The sequence below is a fragment of the Cicer arietinum genome, chromosome 3 (assembly GCF_000331145.2).
Source record: "Cicer arietinum cultivar CDC Frontier isolate Library 1 chromosome 3, Cicar.CDCFrontier_v2.0, whole genome shotgun sequence".
NCBI classification, from domain to species: domain Eukaryota; kingdom Viridiplantae; phylum Streptophyta; class Magnoliopsida; order Fabales; family Fabaceae; genus Cicer; species Cicer arietinum.
In genome coordinates, this window is record NC_021162.2 from 59,767,275 (window position 1) to 59,790,177 (window position 22,903).

Consider the following 22,903-nt stretch of genomic DNA (forward strand, 5'->3'; position numbering starts at 1 on the left):
ATTAATTAATAATGAAATATACATAAATAAATTTTAACACTCACATAAATAAAGAAATATATATATAAAATATAAATATATATAATATTATACATATCCATATCCATACAAATATATATATATATATATATATATATATATATATATATATATAATGCCTACAAGTCTAAGCAAAAGATGTAGTCAAACTACTAAATAAAACTAACACATAAATCAATATTACTCCTTCTCGTCATCATCATTAGACTTATCCTCATTATAATTTGGATGACGACGGCGGAAGGACTCAGCCTGTATGGAAGCACTTGAGTGATTAGCACTTAGTATACTTGATATTTATATACATTACATTTAAAGCAAATTTTATATATAATTTTGTTTGTGTGTATAGTGTTATGTTCATTGGTTCTACAATATTAATACGAGTTATCATTTTGTTTATTGTCACTAATAAACTAAACTCTAAATTTTCAACTACATATATATTTTTATTTTCTTACTGTTTCGAAGGTTGAAAAAAAAAAATTACAACTATTCACTCTCTTTTATCAAAAGTTTAATATCAAACTTCAAGAAGTTTGTGAAATTTTCAAGCAAATTACTATGCTTCTTCAAAACTCTTATTTGAAAATTTTCTTTCTTAATTTTTTCCTATTTATCAGGAATTTCTTCAGACTGAATCTTCTACACAATATATAAGCAGCAAGGAATTGGGAAAATTCAATTTTTCACTGTTTATATGAACAAAAGCTAGAAGGATTTCATCGTAACTAATGAAAAACATATTCAATTGTACATCAATTTGATATTTAAATGTTTTATACCTCATAAATAAATTAAATTGCAAACATATTATAAAACATAGACAGTGAAGATAAATAAAGGACGAAATCGAGATAAATTCAAAGGTTGTGTTTCTCCAATTTTTAAATAAATACTTTAGCATAGAAAACGAGTAAAATAATAATTATAGCAAAATAAAAATATATGGCAATGATCGACAATTATAGAGAATCGACTATGTTTGTTCTCCAATAGCTCGCAGAGTGGCAGACATGACATCAACTAATACATTGAGTATCAAAAATATTCTCAAGATTTTAGAAAAATTATTCTAAATTTTAGCTAACTCTAGGAAACCATACAAATATTTTAAATCTACTCTAAACACCAAAATAAGATTTTTAAACAAAACTATATTTTTCTATTCATTCTTAGCATTAGAGTTGTGTATTTACCTCAAATGGTCTAAATAAACATCTTTCAAATAATGGGTACTCTTATCCTTCCTTAACTCACTAACTTTAACCTCAAAATCATAACCAAAAGCATTTGTAGAAGTATGAGAAGTTATGTTTTTAGAGATGTTTAATTAATTTGCTAATAAAAGGGAGAAGGGGATAGATCACTTCGCTGTTGAGAAAGAGGACCTGATGTGAATAGTACAATCTTAGCACTTCCAAATTGTACGTAATTTAGTACTTAACTTGTAGATGGTATTTTTAAGGTTATATATTTTTCTTAGTTAAGCTTACTATTGAAGTAATGCATTGATATGAATAACCCGAATCAACATTAGTGTAGTTTATTCAAGACAAATAACACATACTTGCCAGCCTAATTGCCTGAAATGTGACTTCAACTTCAAATGATCATAGCAAAAGTAGACGATCAATATTATAAGTGCATATATACAGTTAAACACAGTCAGATTAACCGATTAATTTGTTCACCACATTCTTGATTTCCAATTACAAATATAATTCATCCACACTAAGTCTCACAGCCAACTTAATGTTAGTATCAATCCCAAAACTACAACATATTGCACCGACATTATGACTTCCAAGACATTAGTTAGTTAATTATCTTGGTCATAAAATTTCTATATCATCGCGAAGACACGTGCCTCGATCAACCTTTCTCTATGGCTCAAAATATGTTGCATTTCATCTACAATACACTTTAGCATCACGTGTGTGGCTTGGTATAGTAAAGCACTGTTTCATTGCTTTCGTCAATCCAACTCATTGAGTCTCTTTCCTACGAGGGGCGGTCCAATTAACATATTTTGGAAGTATTGATTACACCTAAAAATAATAGAATGGCAAATTAAGGGTGAATTGAAGTTTAATTAATTGAATTAGAAATAGATAATATTGAGATTAGATAATTATTTCTCGATTTCTCCTAATTTTATTGAGGTCGTATAAACATTAATATGAGTCAAAGTCATGTTAAATGAATATATATTTTGACTTCCAAAACCATTTGTTGATTTGTAGTTCATGATAATAATATGGTGATAATATAGGACACATGCATAAAAGAGTGGACACATGTGTGTTTGATGCTAGAAAATGCCACAAATAGAAGGAAAACATGGTCAAACATGAGATATAATATATATTGTGTAATTGTTCTACTTTGACACACTACTCACGAGTTTAGCCGATTAACAACGGTTAAAGTTGAGTCTTTATTTTTGTTAGAACTGAATCTTTGTAGGTCACGATCAAGGCTAATAGAATATTGCATTTTATCATATTTGCATGTAGATGTGATTTGATAATTCATTTGAGCACTTACAATCAATCAAACATAATAATTTCCTATAAAAGTATAATTAGCTTTTTAAAAATATAATTAAATATTGTTTATGAAGATTTGTGTTCATTGATGCTCAATAAATATAATCAATTATTTAACTAATAAAATTCAATGTTTATAATAAATTATTAAATGAAGTAATTTAATTCAAAGTAACTTAATTATTATTCATATCATATCATTATGATATAAAATAACAGTAAAAGAAAGAGTAAATAAATAATTTAATCCTTAAAATTATAAATGTCAATCAATTTAGTCTTTTAAGTTTACGAAATAACAAATTAATCCATTAAATTAAAGAATATCGATCAATTTAGTTTCTCTATTAAAATATTTATTTCCAAACAACCATCAAAATCAATAAAAAAATCATATACATTGTGTTAAATAATCTTTTGTAGTATCTAAACTAACCTAAAACCTTAAAAAAATTGTTTCAAAATTTAGAAGAAAAAAATCAGTTAAATTATTTGATATTTTAAAAACTAAAAACTAAAATGTTAAAGTAGTTTAGAAATAGAAGTTATTAAAACTAATAATTTGTTATAATATAGAGAACTAAAATGGTATTTAATTGTAGCGTAAATAGAATTGATTTAATAATTGCAATGTTGTAAGTAGTTAAATTTAATGACTAAAAAAGAAAAGCAATTCTGAGTGGAAAAAGAATGATATATAGAGTAGTGAGTGAGGTGAAAAGAATTAGAGAGAGAGAAAAGAGAAAAGGTAGAAAGAAGGAATAATGAAAATCTGTGATCCTCGTGGAAACTCCCTTCATCCCCTCTTCAATTCATCCTCACACGACGTCGTTTCTTCACTTGAATGAATGGGCAACTGCGGTACCAGAGAAGAATCTGCCGTTGTTTCCAATGCTCAAGGTCTTCTTCCCCTTTTCATTCAGATCTACACCTTTCTCATCCATCATCATCAAATGCAAATGCAAATTCAAATTCAAATTCAAATTCAAACTTCACCGACTCGCTCACCAACTCACTAACTAACTCGCTCACTAACTCACATTGTTTTATATTGCAGTTCAGCAGCTACATCCTGCTGCCGGAGCACGAAACCAAACCACCGGCAACGGCGGCGCGATTGAGAGAAAAAACACTAGTCTCCGACACAATCTAAGCGACTCCGTTTCGGATCTGAGCGACTCTTGTTCAACACCTCGCTGGAACAACAGCAACAACAGCAACACGCTTCTTTATACTCATGTTATAGCTTTCACGCTATACGAACTCGAAACCATAACCAAGAGTTTTCGCACCGATTATATTTTGGGCGAAGGAGGGTTTGGTACTGTTTACAAAGGCTACATTGATGAAAATGTTAGGGTTGGACTTAAGTCTCTCCCTGTTGCTGTTAAGGTTTTGAATAAAGAAGGACTTCAAGGACATCGAGAATGGCTTGTGCGTTTCTGTGATTGATTTTTGTGATTTTAGGTTTTTTGTTTACTGTTATGATGTTGGTGCATTTTGTTGATTTTAATTTCTTTTTTTGTGTGTAGACGGAGGTGAATTTTCTTGGACAACTTAGGCATCCCAATCTTGTGAAGTTGATTGGTTACTGCTGTGAGGATGATCATAGGCTGCTTGTCTATGAATTCATGTTTCGAGGAAGTTTAGAAAATCACCTATTCCGAAGTATGCTAAATTTATTTGCTTTGTTTTCTTTAGTTATTTCTTAGGTTTTGTTAGGAATTTGATGGAATGGATTTGGATCTGAGTGAGTCTGAGGAGGATTTCTTAGGTGTTTTGACTTTTGAGGAGAGTAATGCATTAGTTAATTACCAATCTTATTGAAATGTAGTGTAAATGGTGTTTTTGATGAACGCTGTAGTTCTTCGTGATTAATTTTAGGGTAATATTTCATGATAGAAGAAGTAAGAATTTCTTCAAGGGTTTTAAACAACATCCGCTGTTGCAATCTTGATATTGCAGAGAATCACGGTCAAATGTGGCCAATATGGCTTCGATTGCAGCTGCATTAATTTGTGGTTTTGGCAACATAAAAAACGTGATGTCGCGGCCCTGGTTTTGGTTTTGGACCTAGTTCTGTGATTTCTTTCTAATCTAGAGATGATTACTGTTGTTGTACTAGTTCTGAAACTAAAAGTTTTTCTAGTTTCTTGCCGGGTTTTTTCAAATTTCAACTCACTGATATGACCTTTCCTGAGGCTTCCAGAGGCAACTGTTCCTTTATCATGGGCTACAAGAATGATGATTGCTCTTGGTGCTGCCAAAGGACTTGCCTTTCTCCACAATGCTGAAAGGCCAGTAATCTATCGTGACTTCAAGACGTCTAATATTTTGTTGGACTCTGTAAGTTTCTGGAATTTTGAAGTTTATGACCATGTAATAAAGGAATTATTATCCTTTTTTTTATTCACTTGGTGTTGCCTTTGATTCCACAGGACTATACAGCCAAGCTTTCTGATTTTGGGTTAGCTAAAGCAGGGCCTCAAGGTGATGAAACCCATGTGTCCACCCGAGTCATGGGTACATATGGTTATGCTGCCCCTGAATATGTAATGACTGGTATGACCTCAGTGTTCCAAACATGTTCAATTTGTAAATAAATCGGAAAAACTGCTTGAATGAATTTGGACACCCTAAAGTTGGTATTGGGGCTAATACATCTTGATAATCATGAATGAATTCCAATATCATGTGACTGACTTTACAGGTCAATCACATTTTTTGTTTCCAACCCTTTAAAGTTGCAAATTGTTTTGTTAGCATGACCAAGAGAATTCTTACAAAAAATAACAACATATGCTTTCCTTCAAAAGTTAATTTGCAAATCATTTTTCTGTTGTATCCTTTCCTTGATGTTTTGCAATAAACAATATCATTTTTACATTGTACTTCACATAGTTCACAGTGCAAACTGGTTATGTTTTTCTTACATGTACCCTTGAGCATGTCATATAACATACTTCTGGCCTTTGTGGTGCATGCGCTCTCTTGTGTATAGTGCATATGTTTGAGCATGAATGGATGCATATCTAAACTTGGCATATGTGAAATTGGTCAGGCCACCTAACAGCTAGGAGCGATGTATATAGCTTTGGAGTTGTTCTTTTGGAGCTTTTAACGGGTAGAAAATCCGTTGACAAGACCAGACCTGGGAAGGAACAAAGCTTGGTAGATTGGGCACGTCCAAAGCTCAATGACAAGAGAAAGCTCCTACAAATTATTGATCCTAGATTGGAGAATCAATATTCAGTGAGGGCGGCACAGAAAGCATGTAGCCTGGCTTACTACTGTTTGAGTCAAAATCCCAAAGCAAGGCCACTAATGAGTGATGTAGTTGAGACATTGGAACCCTTACAAAGTTCTAGTGTTGGTGCTGATGAAGTCTCATTATCAGGATCAAATAGTGGGAGTAGCGGTCCTTTTGCTATGAACAAAATATCTGACTACCGGATGCGTCACAAGTTTTCAAATAATGTTGGTCCAGGTGCTACTTGTCGGTCTCCAAACCCAAATTGCTCACCAGGTGCTGCAGCAGCATTGCGGGTCAGATGATAATTTCATCCTATGAATCTCTGTCTGGTGTGCTACTTGTCAAGAAATAGTATTTGTTGTTAAACATGTGGGTTCACCCTCACCTTTGTAGTTGTTGCTTTGTAAATGATGTATTATGGTGACAAGAAGCCCTGGTGGATGATTTTTGTAACAATGTTTGGTATTCTGTTGATTTTGGTGGGAATTGTTGTTTGTGCAAATTTCTGTGTAGTTGTAATCATGGTGGCATCAGAACTAATATTAGGTGCATAAGAGGTTGTCTGAACCTGCAAGTCTATTGGTTTTTTATTGTTATGTAGACTGGGTGTAAGATGGTCTTATCTGTTTTTAACCTTCTTATACCTAATTAGATTGACTGAACTCTGCTACTTTTTTCAAGTGGCCTATTGGTTTTTCAAAAATTGAAGGATCATTTTTAAGCTTTGTGAAGATTTTTTATAATTTTCCCACTTCGCAATATGCAAGCAATTGATTTGGATCATAAAAATGTCTTTTTTTCAGAATTATTTCTTTTAAATTATGTGAGGGTGATAATTAATTGAAGACATTTTTGTCTTGAGATCACCAGATTGGGGTTCTCATGAGAACAAGTAACTTCAAATATTCAAAACTGAATTCAATAGATATAAGTTTACACTAGCTAATCTAACAGTGGTTTGTTGGAGAGAAATGGAGGGGCTATGACAAACTTTTATGAAATTTTCTTGTTTGATTCAAGAATTTGGAGAGTTGGGAAGGGAAATGAATGAGTAAAATCTTTCCTCTCTCAATAGTGTCCAAACAAAAAATGTCTCCACTCACTACCGAAAATATTGTGAAAATTAAACCAATGAAATTTGAAGAGAGAAAAATAATAGTAATAATAATAATATGGATAGTGACAGCCTTGTAACTCTTGTTCAACTTGAAGCATAAGTTGATGAGCTGATAATTTTAGTTCACTAGTATGATTAACCATTCCTTAAACTAATTAAAAATAATTTAGCTAACCACAGCTTTATGTAACAAACACTTACATATTCATAAGGTCTAAATGTAAGTTAATTAACTGTTAAATCAGTTTGATAAATAATAATAAATCAGAAGCGCGAACCACGATGCCCAACTCGTGTTAATGGCTGAACAAAACTGTCATTTTCTCCACACACAAAAAAGAGGAAACAAACAATAAAAGAGATAGATATTAGATAGATAATTATGGTGTGTGAAATCCTGGTGGTGACCCCCAATGTTTATGTCCCCAAATGATAGACATGAATCAGTCTCCAGTCACGTGAGTCTTGCCCTCATAGTAATTTTTCTCGCTCTCACCCTTCTTCTCATTGCGTTTCTGCATGCAAACAAGAGTTAGTGAAAAGGAAGAAAAAAAAGTGAAAGACAAAAACAAAGAGACAAACATGTATTAATATATATGTAGGATTTTGGTCGGGTAACATGTGCATGATGAAAACTAGATATTCTCATTTACATGTTTTTCCAAGCTTCATGCACATGGGTGCACAAAAGAGGTGCAACCTAATGCGTATTAATGAGCACAAAATCTTACAAAATGGACTTTGTGGTTAGAGAAAATATCTTCAATTTTCATTTTCTATCTTTGATTTTTAGTTACAAAATTGACAATTTTTTCCTTGTGTTTCCATATACAAATCTTTAAAAACAAAAAAAGTAGAATAAACACAAGTTTTGTAATTAAAAATTAAAACAGAAAAGCAAACTCTGACAACAAAACAAGATATAGCCATTGTTTGGTTCCGTATCTATTTGATCCGATGTTAATTGCACTGTCACATTGTGAAGCTACATTTTGTAGCTTCTGTGACCGCACATTTAAATTGATAGAGTTGAGTGAAAATGTGTCTTGGCTTGGCACTGAAATATCTTATTTTTATCATAATTATTAGAGAAATGACTAACTAATTCAAAATGATTGTGATAAAAAACATGCTGACATTCTAAAAGTGACAACGAGAAAATGGCAAGCTAGAGAATCCAACAAGAACTAACTAACCAAACAAAAACGACAAGGTATGATCGTACCTGGTATGCTTCATGATTTGATACAATCCTCCTAATTATTGTAGTAGTTGTTATATCTAAAGAACTATCTAAAATTTGGAAGATGCCCATGCTAATGGGAACAGCATATGGATTTGATTGTTCCTGTATGAATCAAAACCAATGTCAATAAAACTACTAAGGAAAGCTGAAAATGTAAAAGCAACTTAATTAACTCCCTCTTATAAAGAAAAGTATTAATCATACATACATCATTGAAGCAGAAAAGTATACAATTTACCTTCTGAAAATCAGTGTTTTCTGCAGTTGTTCCATGAACAACTAATGAGATGTTGAATGTCGTGATCTGCATGCAAAGAATTTAAACTGTGTCACTTCATAACAATCCACTCAAATTGATGATTTTCAGTGGAACATGTCAGGCACTTAATAAAACCAGTTTTTGCTGCTTTTGTTAACATCAACAATTTATTCCACTATTTGGGGTCAGGTATGTTGCTGCATTGAGAACTAAAAAAATAATCCAATTTTAGTATTCTAAAATGGAATCAACTTAAAAGGATTACACGAGTTAATTGTTACACCCTCCAGAATCAAATATAAGCAAAAATGGTAACTGAAAAGTTGATGTATTTGGTTAAGTGCCAGATACATAACTTTTTAATAATCATTTTTGCTTATATTTGATTCCGAATGATGTATGTAGTTTACAACTTTAAAGTTTGAAAATAAAATTAGTATAAATAAAAGTTTCTTTAATTAGTAATATTTCCATTACATATCATAACAAATAAGAATAAAAAAGTCGATAGCTCAAGAATGTTAATAGCAATAGAAAAGAATCATCATATACAAAGAATGTAAAAAATAAATAAATAAATAAATAAATAAACAAGCAAAAATTAGACTAACCATATCTCTGGACACTTCCCATGGTGCACCAATTATAACCTCATCCACATAGCGACATGCTAAGACACTTAGACTTCTTTCATGAAGATTCATGATGGGACGATGCAATCCCCTAGTTGCACTGCAAAGCCAAAAAAAAATCAAACATTGTCACCATGTACATAATGTAAACATAGATGCTCAAATTATGTTAAATACAATATTTAACTTTCAATTAAAGGAAGAAGTGTTGCCACTAATGTAAAGCATAGTTTTGCTTTAGCAATGATGCAAGCCTAGTAACCATGGAGCCTCACCCAAATGCCATATAAATGCATTAAGCAAATAAAGAAAAAGATCGATTTATCTCTAAAACAATAAGCATAGAAGATAAATGTATCTTGTATAAAGTTAATACTACAAAGATCTCTACCTTTTAATTTACAATCGGCTTTGAACTAAATGAAAGAAACAAAAATAACATGCAGCAAATAACTAAAGGGGAATACGTACTGAGCTTCTATCCTATGAATTTATAGGAAGCTTCTATCCTATGAATTTATAGGAAGACATATTACGATACAGTAAAATTCTATTCATAATAATTTAAAGGGGTCATAAATATCCTTTTAGAGTGAATGAGATAACACATAAAGTAAACCTAAAAGGACAAAACAAAAACAAAAATTAGAATCCTACAACATGTTTCAGAGACACGACACGACTTTGATAAAAACACAAAACTGTCTAATTGTCATTATACCAAACATCAATTCTAAACAAGAAGCTTGGAAATGTTTACATTACAACACCATCTACGTCTAAGGTTAAAGTTAGCATTGGTTCTTTTATAAGAGACTTTCTGCAAGTACATTGATACATTTATATTTGCAACAAGATGGTCCAAGAAATTCGAGAAACAAGTTCAAATGTAACCTTCCCCCTCTTATAGTTCGAAAATAACCTCGAGGAGTGTAATTAACAAGCAGACAGGGGGCCGAAATTGCATAAGAAGGTGAGAAATCTCTTGTCTGCTATCATGAGAAAACCCTTCAGAAGATTAAGAGGTTTCGGCTACTATAATATGGAAAATTCTCTTTGGAGGAAAAGAAAACCAATGTCCCTAACTTATGGGTTTTTAACTAAACTATTGAAATTCATAAAAGTGATATAGTTTTTGTTAGAGTTTCACGCGATTAGTATATAGTAGAAAAATTGAAAAGGTTAGAATTTCAATTCTCACATGTTTTACAATTTTTACAAGTCATACAATTTTCGTGTGTCATACAATTCGCACAAGTTTTTAAAACATCACACAATTCATTCAAATAAAATATATCCACTTTATGGGTTTTTTATCTATATATTATAGAGTTTGTTGAATTAATTTATTATATTTTATCTCTTCAATTGCATAATTTCTAATATGATTAACTATTTGGGTTGTTATTTAAGAACAATTGAATAATCTTCAAAGATAAGAAGATTATTGTTTTTTATTATATTCTTATAGAAAAATTATTTAAACAAAAAAGAGTAAAATGTGAAAAATATAATCAAAATAAAGGGGAAGAGGTGATGCCAATTTCTCAAACATAAAAAAAAAAATAAAAAAATTCAGGGGATGTCGTGAATGTACTATATAAGTACTATATTTGTTATGTTATCTTTTTTCGTTCTGATCTTACATTAGAGTGTGTGATGAGTGATAGAGTACAAAATATATATTTTTTCCAATATAGAAGGTAGGAAAAACAGAGATTGATTTGCAACCTGACTGTCTGATCCGTGTGTATTCCAACGAGAAGAAAATCTCCACGGTCCCTAGCAAGCCTCAAGATCTAAATAAAATGAAAATAAGTTAATAAAAGGCACAACATCTAGCCACACATCCATTTAAACGAATCTCATAGTAGCAGCAGCATAGAAACAAAAAGTATTATTACATTATTCTACCATAATAAGGAAAAATAAAGGCTTAAAGAGATTATTTCTTTAAAAAATAAGTGTTTTTTTTCATAAAATAATTTGAAACTAAAGGGCTCTAAGTCACAAACTCATAGGTTATAACCAGCAATAACTGATGGCCCAACACTCATAATACAAGACTATAAAGATGTAAGATAGAGAAATTAATAGAACAGTAATTTGAGAGGTGGAATGAAAATTCTTTGATTGATGACCAGAGAATTGCTATTACAATGTGTGGAACCAGTGCAACTGCTCCACCAGAGAAAACTAATTCTCCTAGTACAATGATTACAATAATCTCTTCTAGAGAAAACTAATTATGTTAGTACAATGATAACAATAATCGTGGGGGCCTATTCTCTAACTCCCCTACACATTATATTCTCCATTATCTAACCAACCACCTTGAGATTGTGGCTATGTCAGTAACATCTCCCCTTCTAGATTATTTTTCTTTCTACAAGTACACACCCCACACACAACAGGATTGGGCCTATTTTTTAAGGCCCAATAGTTCTATCAATACCACCCCTATAATCGCAGCCTTATCCTCGAGGCTGAACCAAGGAAACTGGCTTTTTAGCATCATTTCATCCTTCCATGTAGTGTCTTCCTCTACGTTTCCACTTTACCAACCATTGCTTGACAACCTGCCCCCCTTCCTTCTTGATGCAAAAAACTCTTCAGGTTCTTCTAGATCATCAAGATCCAGTTCCACCCCTTCTGGTAGTGAAGGCTCAGAAGTTAGGAAAACTGCGTGTACTCAGTGCAGAATCGGGTAGTTTCAGTTTGAATGACACAGCTTCCACCCTATCAAGTATTGGAAAGAGACCAAAATATCCAGGGGGCAGCTTTGGATTCGCCACAGTTTGCTGTCGATGAGGTCTCAGCTTCAAAAAAACCCACTCTCCTACCTCAAAACAGTAATCCTTTCGCTTCTTGTCTGCCTAACGCTTCATTTGTTCTTGTGCTCGCTGTAAATGACCTTTGAGTTGCCTAAGAGCTTTATCCCTATCAATCAAATCTGCTGCCACAGCTTCCACCCTTGTTTCACCCTATGAAAATCGTATCAAGGTAGGAGGCTTCCTCCCATAAACCGCCTCAAATGGTGTAGTTAAGTCGTGACATGAAAAGTGGTATTATACCACAATTCTGCCCAATACAACCAATAGGACCAATTATGTGGTTGTTCTGATGCAAAAAAAATGCAAATAAGACTCCAAAGACCTATTTAGTACCTCTGTTTGTCCATCCGTTACTGGGTGATAAGATGAGCTCATTTTTAGAGCTGTTCCCTGCAAACGAAGCATTTCCTTCCAAAATAATCTAATGAATATTGGATCTCAATCACTCACTTGGATTGAGGAACTCCATGTAGGCGCACTACTTCCTTGGTGAACACCTCTGCTACCCTCCTTGCTGTATACGGGTGTTTTAATGGGATAAAATGACCATTACTTGGACAATCTATCCACAACTACAAAGATAGCCTCAAAACCTTTTCATTTAGGAAGTCCCCTGATGAAATCCTTGAAATGTCATCCCAAATTCTCTCCGGAATTGGGAGGGGCTGCAGCAAGCCCATCGGTGACGATGCAACGTACTTTTGTCGTTGGCACACATCACAACTTCTAACAAATTCTTGTGCCGTTTTTGTCATACCTATCCAATAAAGATTACTTGCTATTCTTCGATATGTTCATAGGAAACTGGAATGACTACCGTTTTGAGAGGAATTGAATTCTTCCAATAGTGTAGGAATGCAAGCAGGGTGTGATGATATCACTAACCTGTCTTGGTAAAACAACACCCCTTTCTTCAAGCTAAATCCTGGTCGAGCAGCAGGGTCTTGTTGAACTGCCAACATAATATTTTTGATAACAGGTGTTGAAGAATCAAGGGAAATCAGATTTGATTCTCTTTTATTTTATGATTCTGCCATTATTACTCATTACAATGGTAATTTTTTTCCTATATGCTTAAAGTTGCAGTTATAAAATTTAGGTTAAATTACATCCGTGGTCCCTTAACTTAATTTCAGGTAACGTTTTAGTCTTTTATTTTTATTTTCCCGATTTAGTCCTTTATTCTTAACAATATCAAAAAAAGTATGAAAATATGAGTTCATTTGAAGATTTGCGTACGAATTTGATGAAATTTGTATTATATTGAAGAATATAATTAATTTTATGAGTTTTGATTGAATTTTTTTTTGAATTTTTGTATAAAAAATGATATCATTGTTGAAATTTTAAAATTAAAATAAAGGAAGTCGGGAAAAAAAAAGATAAAGGACTAAAACGTTACCTGAAATTAAGTTAAGGGACCACGAACGTAATTTAGCCTAAAATTTAAAAGTATTTTGTCTTTTACTTTCTTCATGGTATCTAAAGATCTAGGTTAGGGTTCTATACGACCTGTTTTGCGATCCGACGTCTATTTAATGGCGCACAATACCCCATGGAAGGCAGCCCTTAAGGATAGCAACAACGGCGACAACGACAATGGTTTTGGTGAAAAACCAAAAGTGGTCAACAACGTCGGCAGTGGCGGCCCAGGAGGAGGCGACTGGAACGGTTTTTCCAATTTCTTTGGCGGAGGGGACTTCTAATGCCCTCAAGGTTGAAGTCCACAAACCCAATGGAAAAAATTATGTCAAATGGTCCCAAGTCGCAAATGTCTACCCCAACAGATCCGAATTACAAGTTTTGGTAGTCCAAGAACTTTGTTATTATTGTTTGGCTGATTAGTACTATGGAGTCAACGATTGGAAAACCTTTTATGTTCTTGCCTACTACAAAGGAAGTTTGGGAGGCTATCAAAGAAACATATTCTTATATTTAGAATTATTCCCAAATTTTCAATCTCAAATCATGATTGTGGCATACCAAACAAGGAGACAGGGTGTCACTACTTATTAAAATGAGTTGATGACACTGTGCCAAAAATTGGATCTCTACTATGATGATCATTAAAAGTGTTGTGAGAACAGTGTTCTGTTTCTTAAGAGACAGGAGAAGTCCGAAGAAAAATATTAAGGAAGACTCCATTGCCATCACTTCGAAAAACATTCTCAAAAGATAGAAAAAAAGAGATGAGATAAGGTGTTATGATGGGTAAGTCACCTTTTGTTGCTGAGTCCGAAAGCTCAGCCCTAATCACTAAGAATGAAGAAAGGAAGAGAGATGAAAAAAACCATGGTGCTAACATTCCATGACACACACGTGATACATGTTGGAAGTTCCATGAAAAACCTCCAAATTGAAAGGAAAAAAGGAGGAAACGAAGGTCATGCCCTTCAAGCTGGTACATCTGATCAAGAGAAGCAATCTCCTTCAAACTCATCTCCTTTTACCAAGAAACAATTAGACCAACTGTACAAACTCCTTTAATCTCAAATTCCTTCTTGCTCTATAACTTAGAGAGGTAATTTTTCAAATACTGTTCTACTTAGTGTCAATCTCAGTCATACTTGGATTATCGATTCTAGTGCTATTGATCATATGATTAGGGAGTTACGTTTGTTTTATTCTTGTAGTCCTTGTGCAGGTAACCACAATTAAAATTGCAGATAACTCTTTTTCAGCCATTGAAGGGAAATGTTTCATTGTTCTGTCACCTTTGTTAACCTTAAAAGATGTCTTACATGTTCCTAATTTATTATGTAATTTGCTATCCATTACTAAATTAATAAATGATATAAATTGTCAAGCTAACTTCTTTCATTCTCACTGCACTTCTAAGGATTTTAATACAGAGATGATTGACAATGCTAAGGAGAGTGGAGGACTCTATTATCTTAACAATGGATTCGACTTCAAAGACCAACCTCAAATAAGTACATGCTTTGAATCTACTTTTGTTTCTTCTAATGATGACGATATTATGTTATGGCATTTCCAGTTAAGACGTCCTAGATTTCCATATTTGAAACATTTGTTTTCTAAATTATTTTCTAAGAAAGATTCGTCTTTATTTCATGGTGAAACTTGCGAATTTGCTAAACATCATCGTTCTTCTTTTTCTAAACAACCATATAAACAATCAAAATCATTTGCGGAGGGATTCACTAAGGGAAAACCCCCAACAATACAAATCCATTTTAGGCTTCTATAAGCCCGAGGGGATTTTTTATGAAGGGAATACTCCTCCTGGTTATAAGACCTACTACTAAACAAAGGTGGAAAAGCCACCTGAGGATCACCCAGACGCACGAGCACAGACTGGTGTACACTCTCTGCACATCGCGGGACTTAGGCCTTTGCATGCAGCACCTGTCTTCCGCAGGTCTAGAGTAGCACAACTGAAGCAAAACCTTTCCATCTTTTCGGCAATACGCGCCCGGGAGAGAGAGACATCTCTAGGTTTTAAGGCCTAATAGAATAAACACATTTTCTATTAAAAAATAGTTTATAACTTTTATCGATAATCATACTAGAATTTATTGGGTTTGTTTATTGACACAAAAATCGGAAATTGGATAGGTTGTCAAAATTTCTTTAAAATTGTGCAAACTCAATACTAAACAAATATTCAAGTCTTCAGAAGTGACAATGGTAAAGAATATTTTAATATACTTTTGTCATATTTTTTCCTTGAAAATGGGGTTAATACACTCCAACAAAATGGAATTGCGGAGAGAAAGAATAAACATCTTCTTGAGGTTGCTAGAACTTTACTCTTTGCAAATAAGGTTCCAAAATATTTGTAGGATGAAGTTGTTTTAACTGCATCATTTTTAATTAATCGTATGCCATCTAAAGTTTTAGATTTTAAAACCCCTCTTGGTGTTTTTCGAAATTGTTTTCATTTGACTCGTGTCTCTGTTGATTTGCCACTAAAAATTTTTGGTTGCATTACTTTTGTTCATGAACATAAACAACTTGACAAACTTGAGTCACGAGCAATAAAATGTGTTTTTACTGGTTACTCTCCAACTCATAAGGGGTATCAGTGTTTTGAAAAAATCAAAGAGTTTGAAACTATGAATGTTACTTTTGTTGAAAATCAACCTTTTTTTAATGACATTCATCTTCAGGGGGGGACTTTTAAGGAAGATTCATCTTTTGAAAATATCATTACTTTAGGTGATATAGTGTTGTCACAAAATTATGAGGCTTATATTGATGCACCAAAAGAAAATGCCCAAGAATTCATATTGGAACTCAATCCGCTTATGAATGAGGTTCCGACAGATTTTAGGGAAACAATTTCAAATCAAAATCACAATGAACAAATTATTGATCTCAATAATAATGAAGGACTACCTGAAACGCCACAACATAATGATTGAGATAAAGAGACACAAAGCAAGTTTACTATCAGTAACCTTTACATGGAAATGAAGGACTCATTCTGTGACTCTTCCAAGATTCTGAACCATCAGATAATCCAACACATCGTTCTAATACAGGTAAGTCTTCTTATTGCAATTAGAAAGCCTATTAGATCATGCATTAAACATCTTTTATCTAATTATGTGTCATACTCAAAATTGTCTTCTTTATTTCTTGCGTTTACCTTTCAGTTGTCTGCTGTAGAAATTCCAAAAAATGTACCGAAGGCTCTAAAAATTACAAGGTGGAAGGAAGTTGTTCTTGAGAAGATGAGAGCTCTTGAGAAGAATCAAACTTGAAGAGTTATTACTTTACCTACAGGAAATAATACCGTTGGCTTGAAATATAATTCTGATAACACAGTTGAAAGATACAAGGTATGTATCGAAGGCTCTAAAAATTCTAAAGTGGAAGGAAGTCGTTCTTGAGAAGATGAGAGCTCTTGAGAAGAACCAAACTTGAAGAGTTATTACTTTACCTACAGGAAACAGGAAATAATACCGTTGGCTTGAAATATAATTCTGATAACGTAGTTGAAAGATACAAGGTACGTTTGGTTGCTAAAGGGTTTACTCAGACATATGGTATCTTAGAGACTTTTGCTCCTATTGCCAAATTAAACACTATTAGAGTTCTATTGTCCTTGTCAGTGAATTTAGATTGGTCTCTCAACCAAACTTGATGCTAAGAGGTAGTGTTCTTGTTGATATTGGAAGATATCATAGGTTGGTTGGAAAACTAATTTATCCAGCACACACTAGACCTGACATCGCTTTCTCAGTGAGTGTTGTAAGTCAATTCATGCATTCTCCCTATGAAGAACACTTGGAGGCAGGTTATTGGATCTTAGGGTATTTAAAATTCAATCTTAGAAAGGGTATATACTTCGAGAAAACCAATTACAAAGAAGTCTCTATATTTACAGATGTTGATTGGGCAAGACCAGTTACTAATAGAAAATCCACTATTGGATATTGTGCCTATGTCTGGAGAAATCTAGTCACTTGGAGAAGTAAGAAACAAGGTGTTGTTGCTCGAAGTAGTGCAGAAGCCGAATTCAAAGCAATGACTCAATGAATCTGTGAACTTTTGTGGATTCATAAACTATTGAAAGAACTTAAAGTAAAAGTTGGCTCACCCTTAAAACTGTTTTGGGAAGCAGTGCAGAAGCCGAATTCAGAACAATGGCGAATATATGAACTTTTGTGGATTCATAAACTCTTGGAATAACCGAAAGTAAAATTTGACTCACCCTTAAAACTGTTTTGTGATAGCAACACAGCAATAAGTATAGCTCACAACCCAGTACAACATGATAGAACCAAGCACGTTGAGATTTACCGCCACTTCATAAAAGAGAAAATTGATCTTGGAATTATATGGCATCACAAAAAATTCATAATGACCTTCGTGTGTACAAAATGTTGTCTTATGAACATCTTCCTCCTTCACTCAAATTTGATGATAATCCGGATTTTAAGTCAATCTTAGAGAAATAGGATGCATTGTAAAGTACATCCAACAATTCTTCTACGACCGATCGCTCATTGGACCTGCATCTTTGTGTAATTTGATGGAATGAATTGTGTCGCGCCTTGGAGGTAACCCAAGATTCTCCTTGAATACTTTAGGGAAATTACTCAACAATTTGTTGAGTTAGTCCTATTGTTGAGGAGCCAACTTATGAACTTCTTCACACTTGATCTATTTCCCTTCATCCTTCAGTAAACTAAACACATAACTCACTAGAGGCTGGGAAACTTTCTTTGTTGTTCACTTTCTATTGGTGACAAATTGACCGTGCAACACCACCTTTTACCCTTTCCATTGAAAACTAAAAGTCGCCTCTCCCCAATCAAAAGTTACCTTGCCAAACCTGTGTAGCCAAGCTACCTTCAAAATCATGTCGAAATCACCCAATTCCAGGACATACGCATCCACTATTGTGCTGAATTGATCCAACAAAACTTCCAATCCACTACAATATCCTCTAGTGAATATACAGAGACAGACCAACCCCAAGCCTCATCCCCAAAGATCGATTTTGTTCAAACTTCAAACCCAGGGCAATAGCTACTTGAGGAGATACGAAATTATGACTTGCACCATTATCAGCCAAAATCACAATACTTACACCCATCAATTGTCCTTCCAGTCACGAGCTTAACCTCCCAACCTGGCAGTTCCACCTTCTTCACTGCCATTCTATACTCTGACACCATCTCATCTACATTTGACAAAGTTGTCGTTCCTTCAGGCTCGTGATGGAGTTTGGCAAACTCCTCTGCCAAGGTTCTGCGAAAGTCTTAGGAAACGTTTCCTCCAACGTCGCCATTCAAACTCCAACAATTCCATTTTGTCTGACATTTTTGGTAGCATTAACTCACAGTTTCACTGGCTCCTCTCAATGGATCCATCCAACAGGTCGAACCAATGATAGAACTCACAGAAAAAGAAATTAATGGAACAATAATTTGAGAGGTGGAATGAGAATCCTTTGATTGATAAAATAAGAATTGCTATTACAATGTGTGAAACTAGAGCAACTGCTCCTCCAAAGAAAACTAATTCTCCTAGTACAATGATAACAATAATCGTTGATGCCTATTATCTACGACGCTACACATTATATTCCCCATTTTCTAACCAACCACCTTGAGATCGTGGCCATGTCAATAACTACTTCTCCCCTTCTAGATTATTTTTTCTTTCTACGGATATACACCCTCCACACAACAGGTTTGAGCCTATTTTTATAAGGCCCAATAGTTCTATCAATGTTGCTATCATATTCCTTTCCATTTCTCTCCATCTCTATCGGACATAAAACCAGGTTTGACTCTTTCCTATTTACCACATTATCCTTACTGAAATCACCACTTTAAGCAACTTCGGTAGTGAATGCCTATGTTTGAAATAAAATGATCAGTAAATGATTCTAGGGATGCTTAAGTAACCATGTAGACACTAGACATTTCTTCCTATAGACTTTTGGGATGTTGTAGCAACCTACAATTGCACCATGGCTTACCCTTCTCACAAACTCCTATCTAATAACCAAAACATTTGATTTTTTATTGCCAGAGATAAAACTTAGCATAATATATTCTACTCTCACTACAAACCTAGCATTTGACAAACAACTTGCATGTTTGGATTAGCTAACCTTACATCAAAACAGCTTATAATTAAGTAATCCGCATGTCAACGAGGGAGCTTTTGAACCAAAAGCTATAGGATACATAGTGAATTATTAAGCAACTATGTGACTAAGTATGCAAACAATACCTCTACATGTCCAGCATGAAAGAGATCAAAAGCACCATCTATATATACAATGCGTGCATCAGGTCCTGGACTCTGCAACAGTAAACATGAGTGAAAATTATCACGTGATATGAAGAAATCGCTGAAATATGCATAACTCTAATTTGGAGAAAAATGTTGCACCGTCTCTAAGTAGCAAGAAATCCATATATTTGTATAAAAAATGGGGAGAAATTAATCGACCGTGAAGGTTCAATCACAAGTGTAATAATGTTGAGGTTCAATCTCAGAAAGATATGTCTATGCTGCTGCTTATCTTCGGTCAAGTGAGAGGAAGGCAGGAAGCACTATAGAGATAAGAAGAGAATTGTTTTACAAAAAAAAAAAAAAAACAGTTCAAATCACCCAAATTTTTATCATATACTCTCTTCATCTTTCACAAGTTAGAAAAAAGGCAAGCTTGCAATTTAACATTCTACACTCTACTTTTGGGACATTTCTTATCAATTTAAGATAACCAAACAAGTTCACAAAAATGGCACGAGTTGTCTGTAAAAAGAGACTGGCTAGACAAGTCATTTGTGTCTCGCACAGCAAGCACGACTAGCTATTGTTTAGTTCATATGGCTTTTCATGAATGTCACTACTTCAACAACTACTATCTAGATTATCACGAGTTCAGATCAACCCACAAACCCAAATGAAATATAACTAAGAAATGAATTTCCAGAGGGTCAAGTATGTTGCATTGATTACTAGGTTTGTAAATTGTACACCACCTATTTTGCTGTTTTCCTAATTCTAATAATACTGTTAACCCATTTTTGCAATCCTTTCAAAAAAAACTCTCACTGGCATAGCAGGATACTTGGAACTCGGTTAACCATAATTTGACCCAGGTTTATAACTCTACTGAGTGGGATAAAACAAAGTTGTTAGTTGTTACATGAAGCAATTCATCAAAACAAGGGAAAGTACAAGGCATTCGGGCGACAAAAAAAAGGAGAAAAGCCTCCCAATCCCTTGATGCATATACAGTATGCATGAGTAAAGTAAATGCCCAAATACTCATTCCAATTAACCAGTATTGCAATGCGAAACATAAACAATTCAAGCAATAACATACCCTCCCATTTGAGAACTGAACAATTCTACGAGATGTAGGCAGAAAATGAGATACACGAGTTCCACTAGCAACAACTCCATCTTCGAATTTCTGACCGCGGCCATTGCTGAACTGTCTTTGTAAAGAGGAATGATTATGACTGTCAGTAATAGTCCTTTCTCTTACACAGAGAAGCATCCGACCTAGGCATGAAAATTTTGTAAAACATTAGTTATACATTTTTAAATGTATTTTGAAGCACACCTATCTTCATGGAGAAAACGTAAACACAATCTAAAGACTATAAGTATGCTTTCCCAACAAAAATAATTGTCTAGAATGGAACAATAACCAAAAACCACCGATAATCGAGAACCAATCACAATAAAGTATCTATATGCAATAAAATTATGAAAACTTCATACAACATGGCCAATATCACCACTACCAAATAAAGAAATGTTACTTCAATTGAAAGCAAGCATAAGAAAGCACGGCATGATATTAATAACACTACTAACTAACCAACAATATCAGTGCTGGAAACTCCTTCGGTCCGCTTAATCTGTTTATAACGTCCAGCCTTTTTGGCATGAGCATAAGCATCAGTTCCATCAGGTAGAACACAAGGATCATCTCCATGAATAATGTAATCTATATTGTACTCATCAAAAAGCTTCTTCATGAATTCCTCAGTTATTGCATATGGAGCTTCAGGAATAACCTCATCAACCCATTTGACAGCATTCACCATAATCAACCTATATCACAAATCATATAAAATAAAATAAAACATCTCAAATCACAATAACCACATCAAAATCAGAAAAAATGCCAAATCAAAATGAATTAAAAAGATGAAAAAGACATGAATGAAAGAGAGAAAGAGAAATTGAAATGGGAAATGGGAAATGGAAAAAGATAGAACCTTTCATGTAAAGGGGTAACAGGAGGACCCTTGTTAGCAATAATTTCAGCATCACTAACAACACCAACAATTAATTGATCACCAAGAGCACGAGCTTGACGCAAAGCATTACAATGACCATAATGCATCATATCAAAACAACCATCCATGTAAACACGAATCGGTCTCTTGTTACGTCTTCTTCTATTCCCAAAAGGCCATAAATTATAAGATGAAGAATAAAGACCCAAAAGTGAAACACCGACGATGACACCACCAACAACCCACTTAACCGCCGCGTGCCTCTCCAACACCGCTTCACCACTACTACTACCCATTTTCTTACTCTCACCGATTCTTCTGGTTCTTCCTCATTCCAAGGACAACACAGAATAATAATAAAGGTGTAGCGAAATTGTAAAACCAAAATATTCGCTTTTTTAAGTTATTATTATTCCAAAAATAAATTCAAATTGGGCCACACAGCCCATTCATATTTTCTCTCTATAGTCTCTCTCATCATGTCGGCCCATTCTCACAAAACTTCTTTTCATTTTGCATTTTATTTAAGTTATATTAGTTTTTCATGTTCCAACTATGGACTTAATGCTCGAGACTTCTTTAATAATTCATAGTTTACCAATCAATTTTCTGTTTTCGATGTGTTAGTTTAGTGATAAGAATTTTTTAATTAAGTGTATCTGAAATAAATATTTATCATATAATTATTTTTGTAATTAAATAGAGAATGTGATTAAATTGTTTTTATATAAATTCCTTTTATAAGTTGTCATAAAGTGTGCATTTGTTGAAATAAGCTGAAATTTATTTATGGACGTTATTAGATTTTTTGTGGTTGTGAGGGGCAAAGCTCCTATTATTAGATGTTTTTATAAGTTCGCTTAAGTATATAAGGTGAAATATATTTTTACTAAAAAATAAGTTATTTCTGGTGATGACATGCATCCTTTGTAGATTATTTTAATTGGATCGGAGGCAAAGAGGGAAAGGATAAATACAAAATATGTAAGATCTCCATTTTTTCTTTATTAGGATCACTTTTGAAGACTAAACTATTTAAGGCAGATAATATGTAACATTTAGATATTTTATTTTATTTTTATATTTTACTTTATTAGGAGTAGAGATAATTATTTTAGAAATTGTTGGTGATAGTTACTATTGTATTGTGTTTATTTTAATTTTTGATAATATTAATAATAATAATAATAATAATAATAATAATAATAATAATAATAAT

General features: G+C 33.5%; 2 protein-coding genes across 2 annotated transcripts; one reads left to right on the forward strand and one right to left on the reverse strand.

Annotated features, from left to right (window-relative positions):
- The first annotated feature begins 3,262 nt into the window (after positions 1-3,262).
- On the forward strand, positions 3,263-6,440 carry LOC101513130 (probable serine/threonine-protein kinase PBL8). The gene is made up of 6 exons (XM_004492552.3): positions 3,263-3,491; positions 3,649-4,025; positions 4,124-4,259; positions 4,801-4,937; positions 5,030-5,153; positions 5,653-6,440. The coding sequence occupies exons 1-6, from the start codon at positions 3,440-3,442 to the stop codon at positions 6,144-6,146; spliced, it is 1,320 nt and encodes a 439-aa protein (XP_004492609.1). The 5' UTR covers positions 3,263-3,439; the 3' UTR covers positions 6,147-6,440.
- Positions 6,441-6,997: 557 nt separating this feature from the next.
- On the reverse strand, positions 6,998-22,061 carry LOC101513456 (ethanolamine-phosphate cytidylyltransferase). Its single transcript, XM_004492553.4, has 9 exons — positions 21,664-22,061; positions 21,261-21,496; positions 20,757-20,938; positions 19,652-19,723; positions 10,830-10,897; positions 9,078-9,198; positions 8,446-8,511; positions 8,187-8,309; positions 6,998-7,476 (listed from the first exon to the last, which is right to left on the reverse strand). The coding sequence occupies exons 1-9, from the start codon at positions 21,978-21,980 to the stop codon at positions 7,405-7,407; spliced, it is 1,257 nt and encodes a 418-aa protein (XP_004492610.1). The 5' UTR covers positions 21,981-22,061; the 3' UTR covers positions 6,998-7,404.
- Between the last annotated feature and the right edge of the window lie 842 nt (positions 22,062-22,903).

Excerpts from the sequence above, each read along its gene's own strand:
- LOC101513130 (XM_004492552.3), top strand. The coding sequence starts at position 3,440 with ATGGGCAACTGCGGTACCAGAGAAGAATCTGCCGTTGTTTCCAATGCT. Across the intron at positions 4,026-4,123 it reads AAGGACATCGAGAATGGCTT|ACGGAGGTGAATTTTCTTGG; the intron begins GTGCGTTTCTGT and ends TTTTGTGTGTAG. Across the intron at positions 4,938-5,029 it reads CTAATATTTTGTTGGACTCT|GACTATACAGCCAAGCTTTC; the intron begins GTAAGTTTCTGG and ends TTGATTCCACAG.
- LOC101513456 (XM_004492553.4), bottom strand. The coding sequence starts at position 21,980 with ATGGGTAGTAGTAGTGGTGAAGCGGTGTTGGAGAGGCACGCGGCGGTT. Across the intron at positions 8,310-8,445 it reads AAAACACTGATTTTCAGAAG|GAACAATCAAATCCATATGC; the intron begins GTAAATTGTATA and ends TGATTCATACAG. Across the intron at positions 7,477-8,186 it reads CAAATCATGAAGCATACCAG|AAACGCAATGAGAAGAAGGG; the intron begins GTACGATCATAC and ends GTTTGCATGCAG.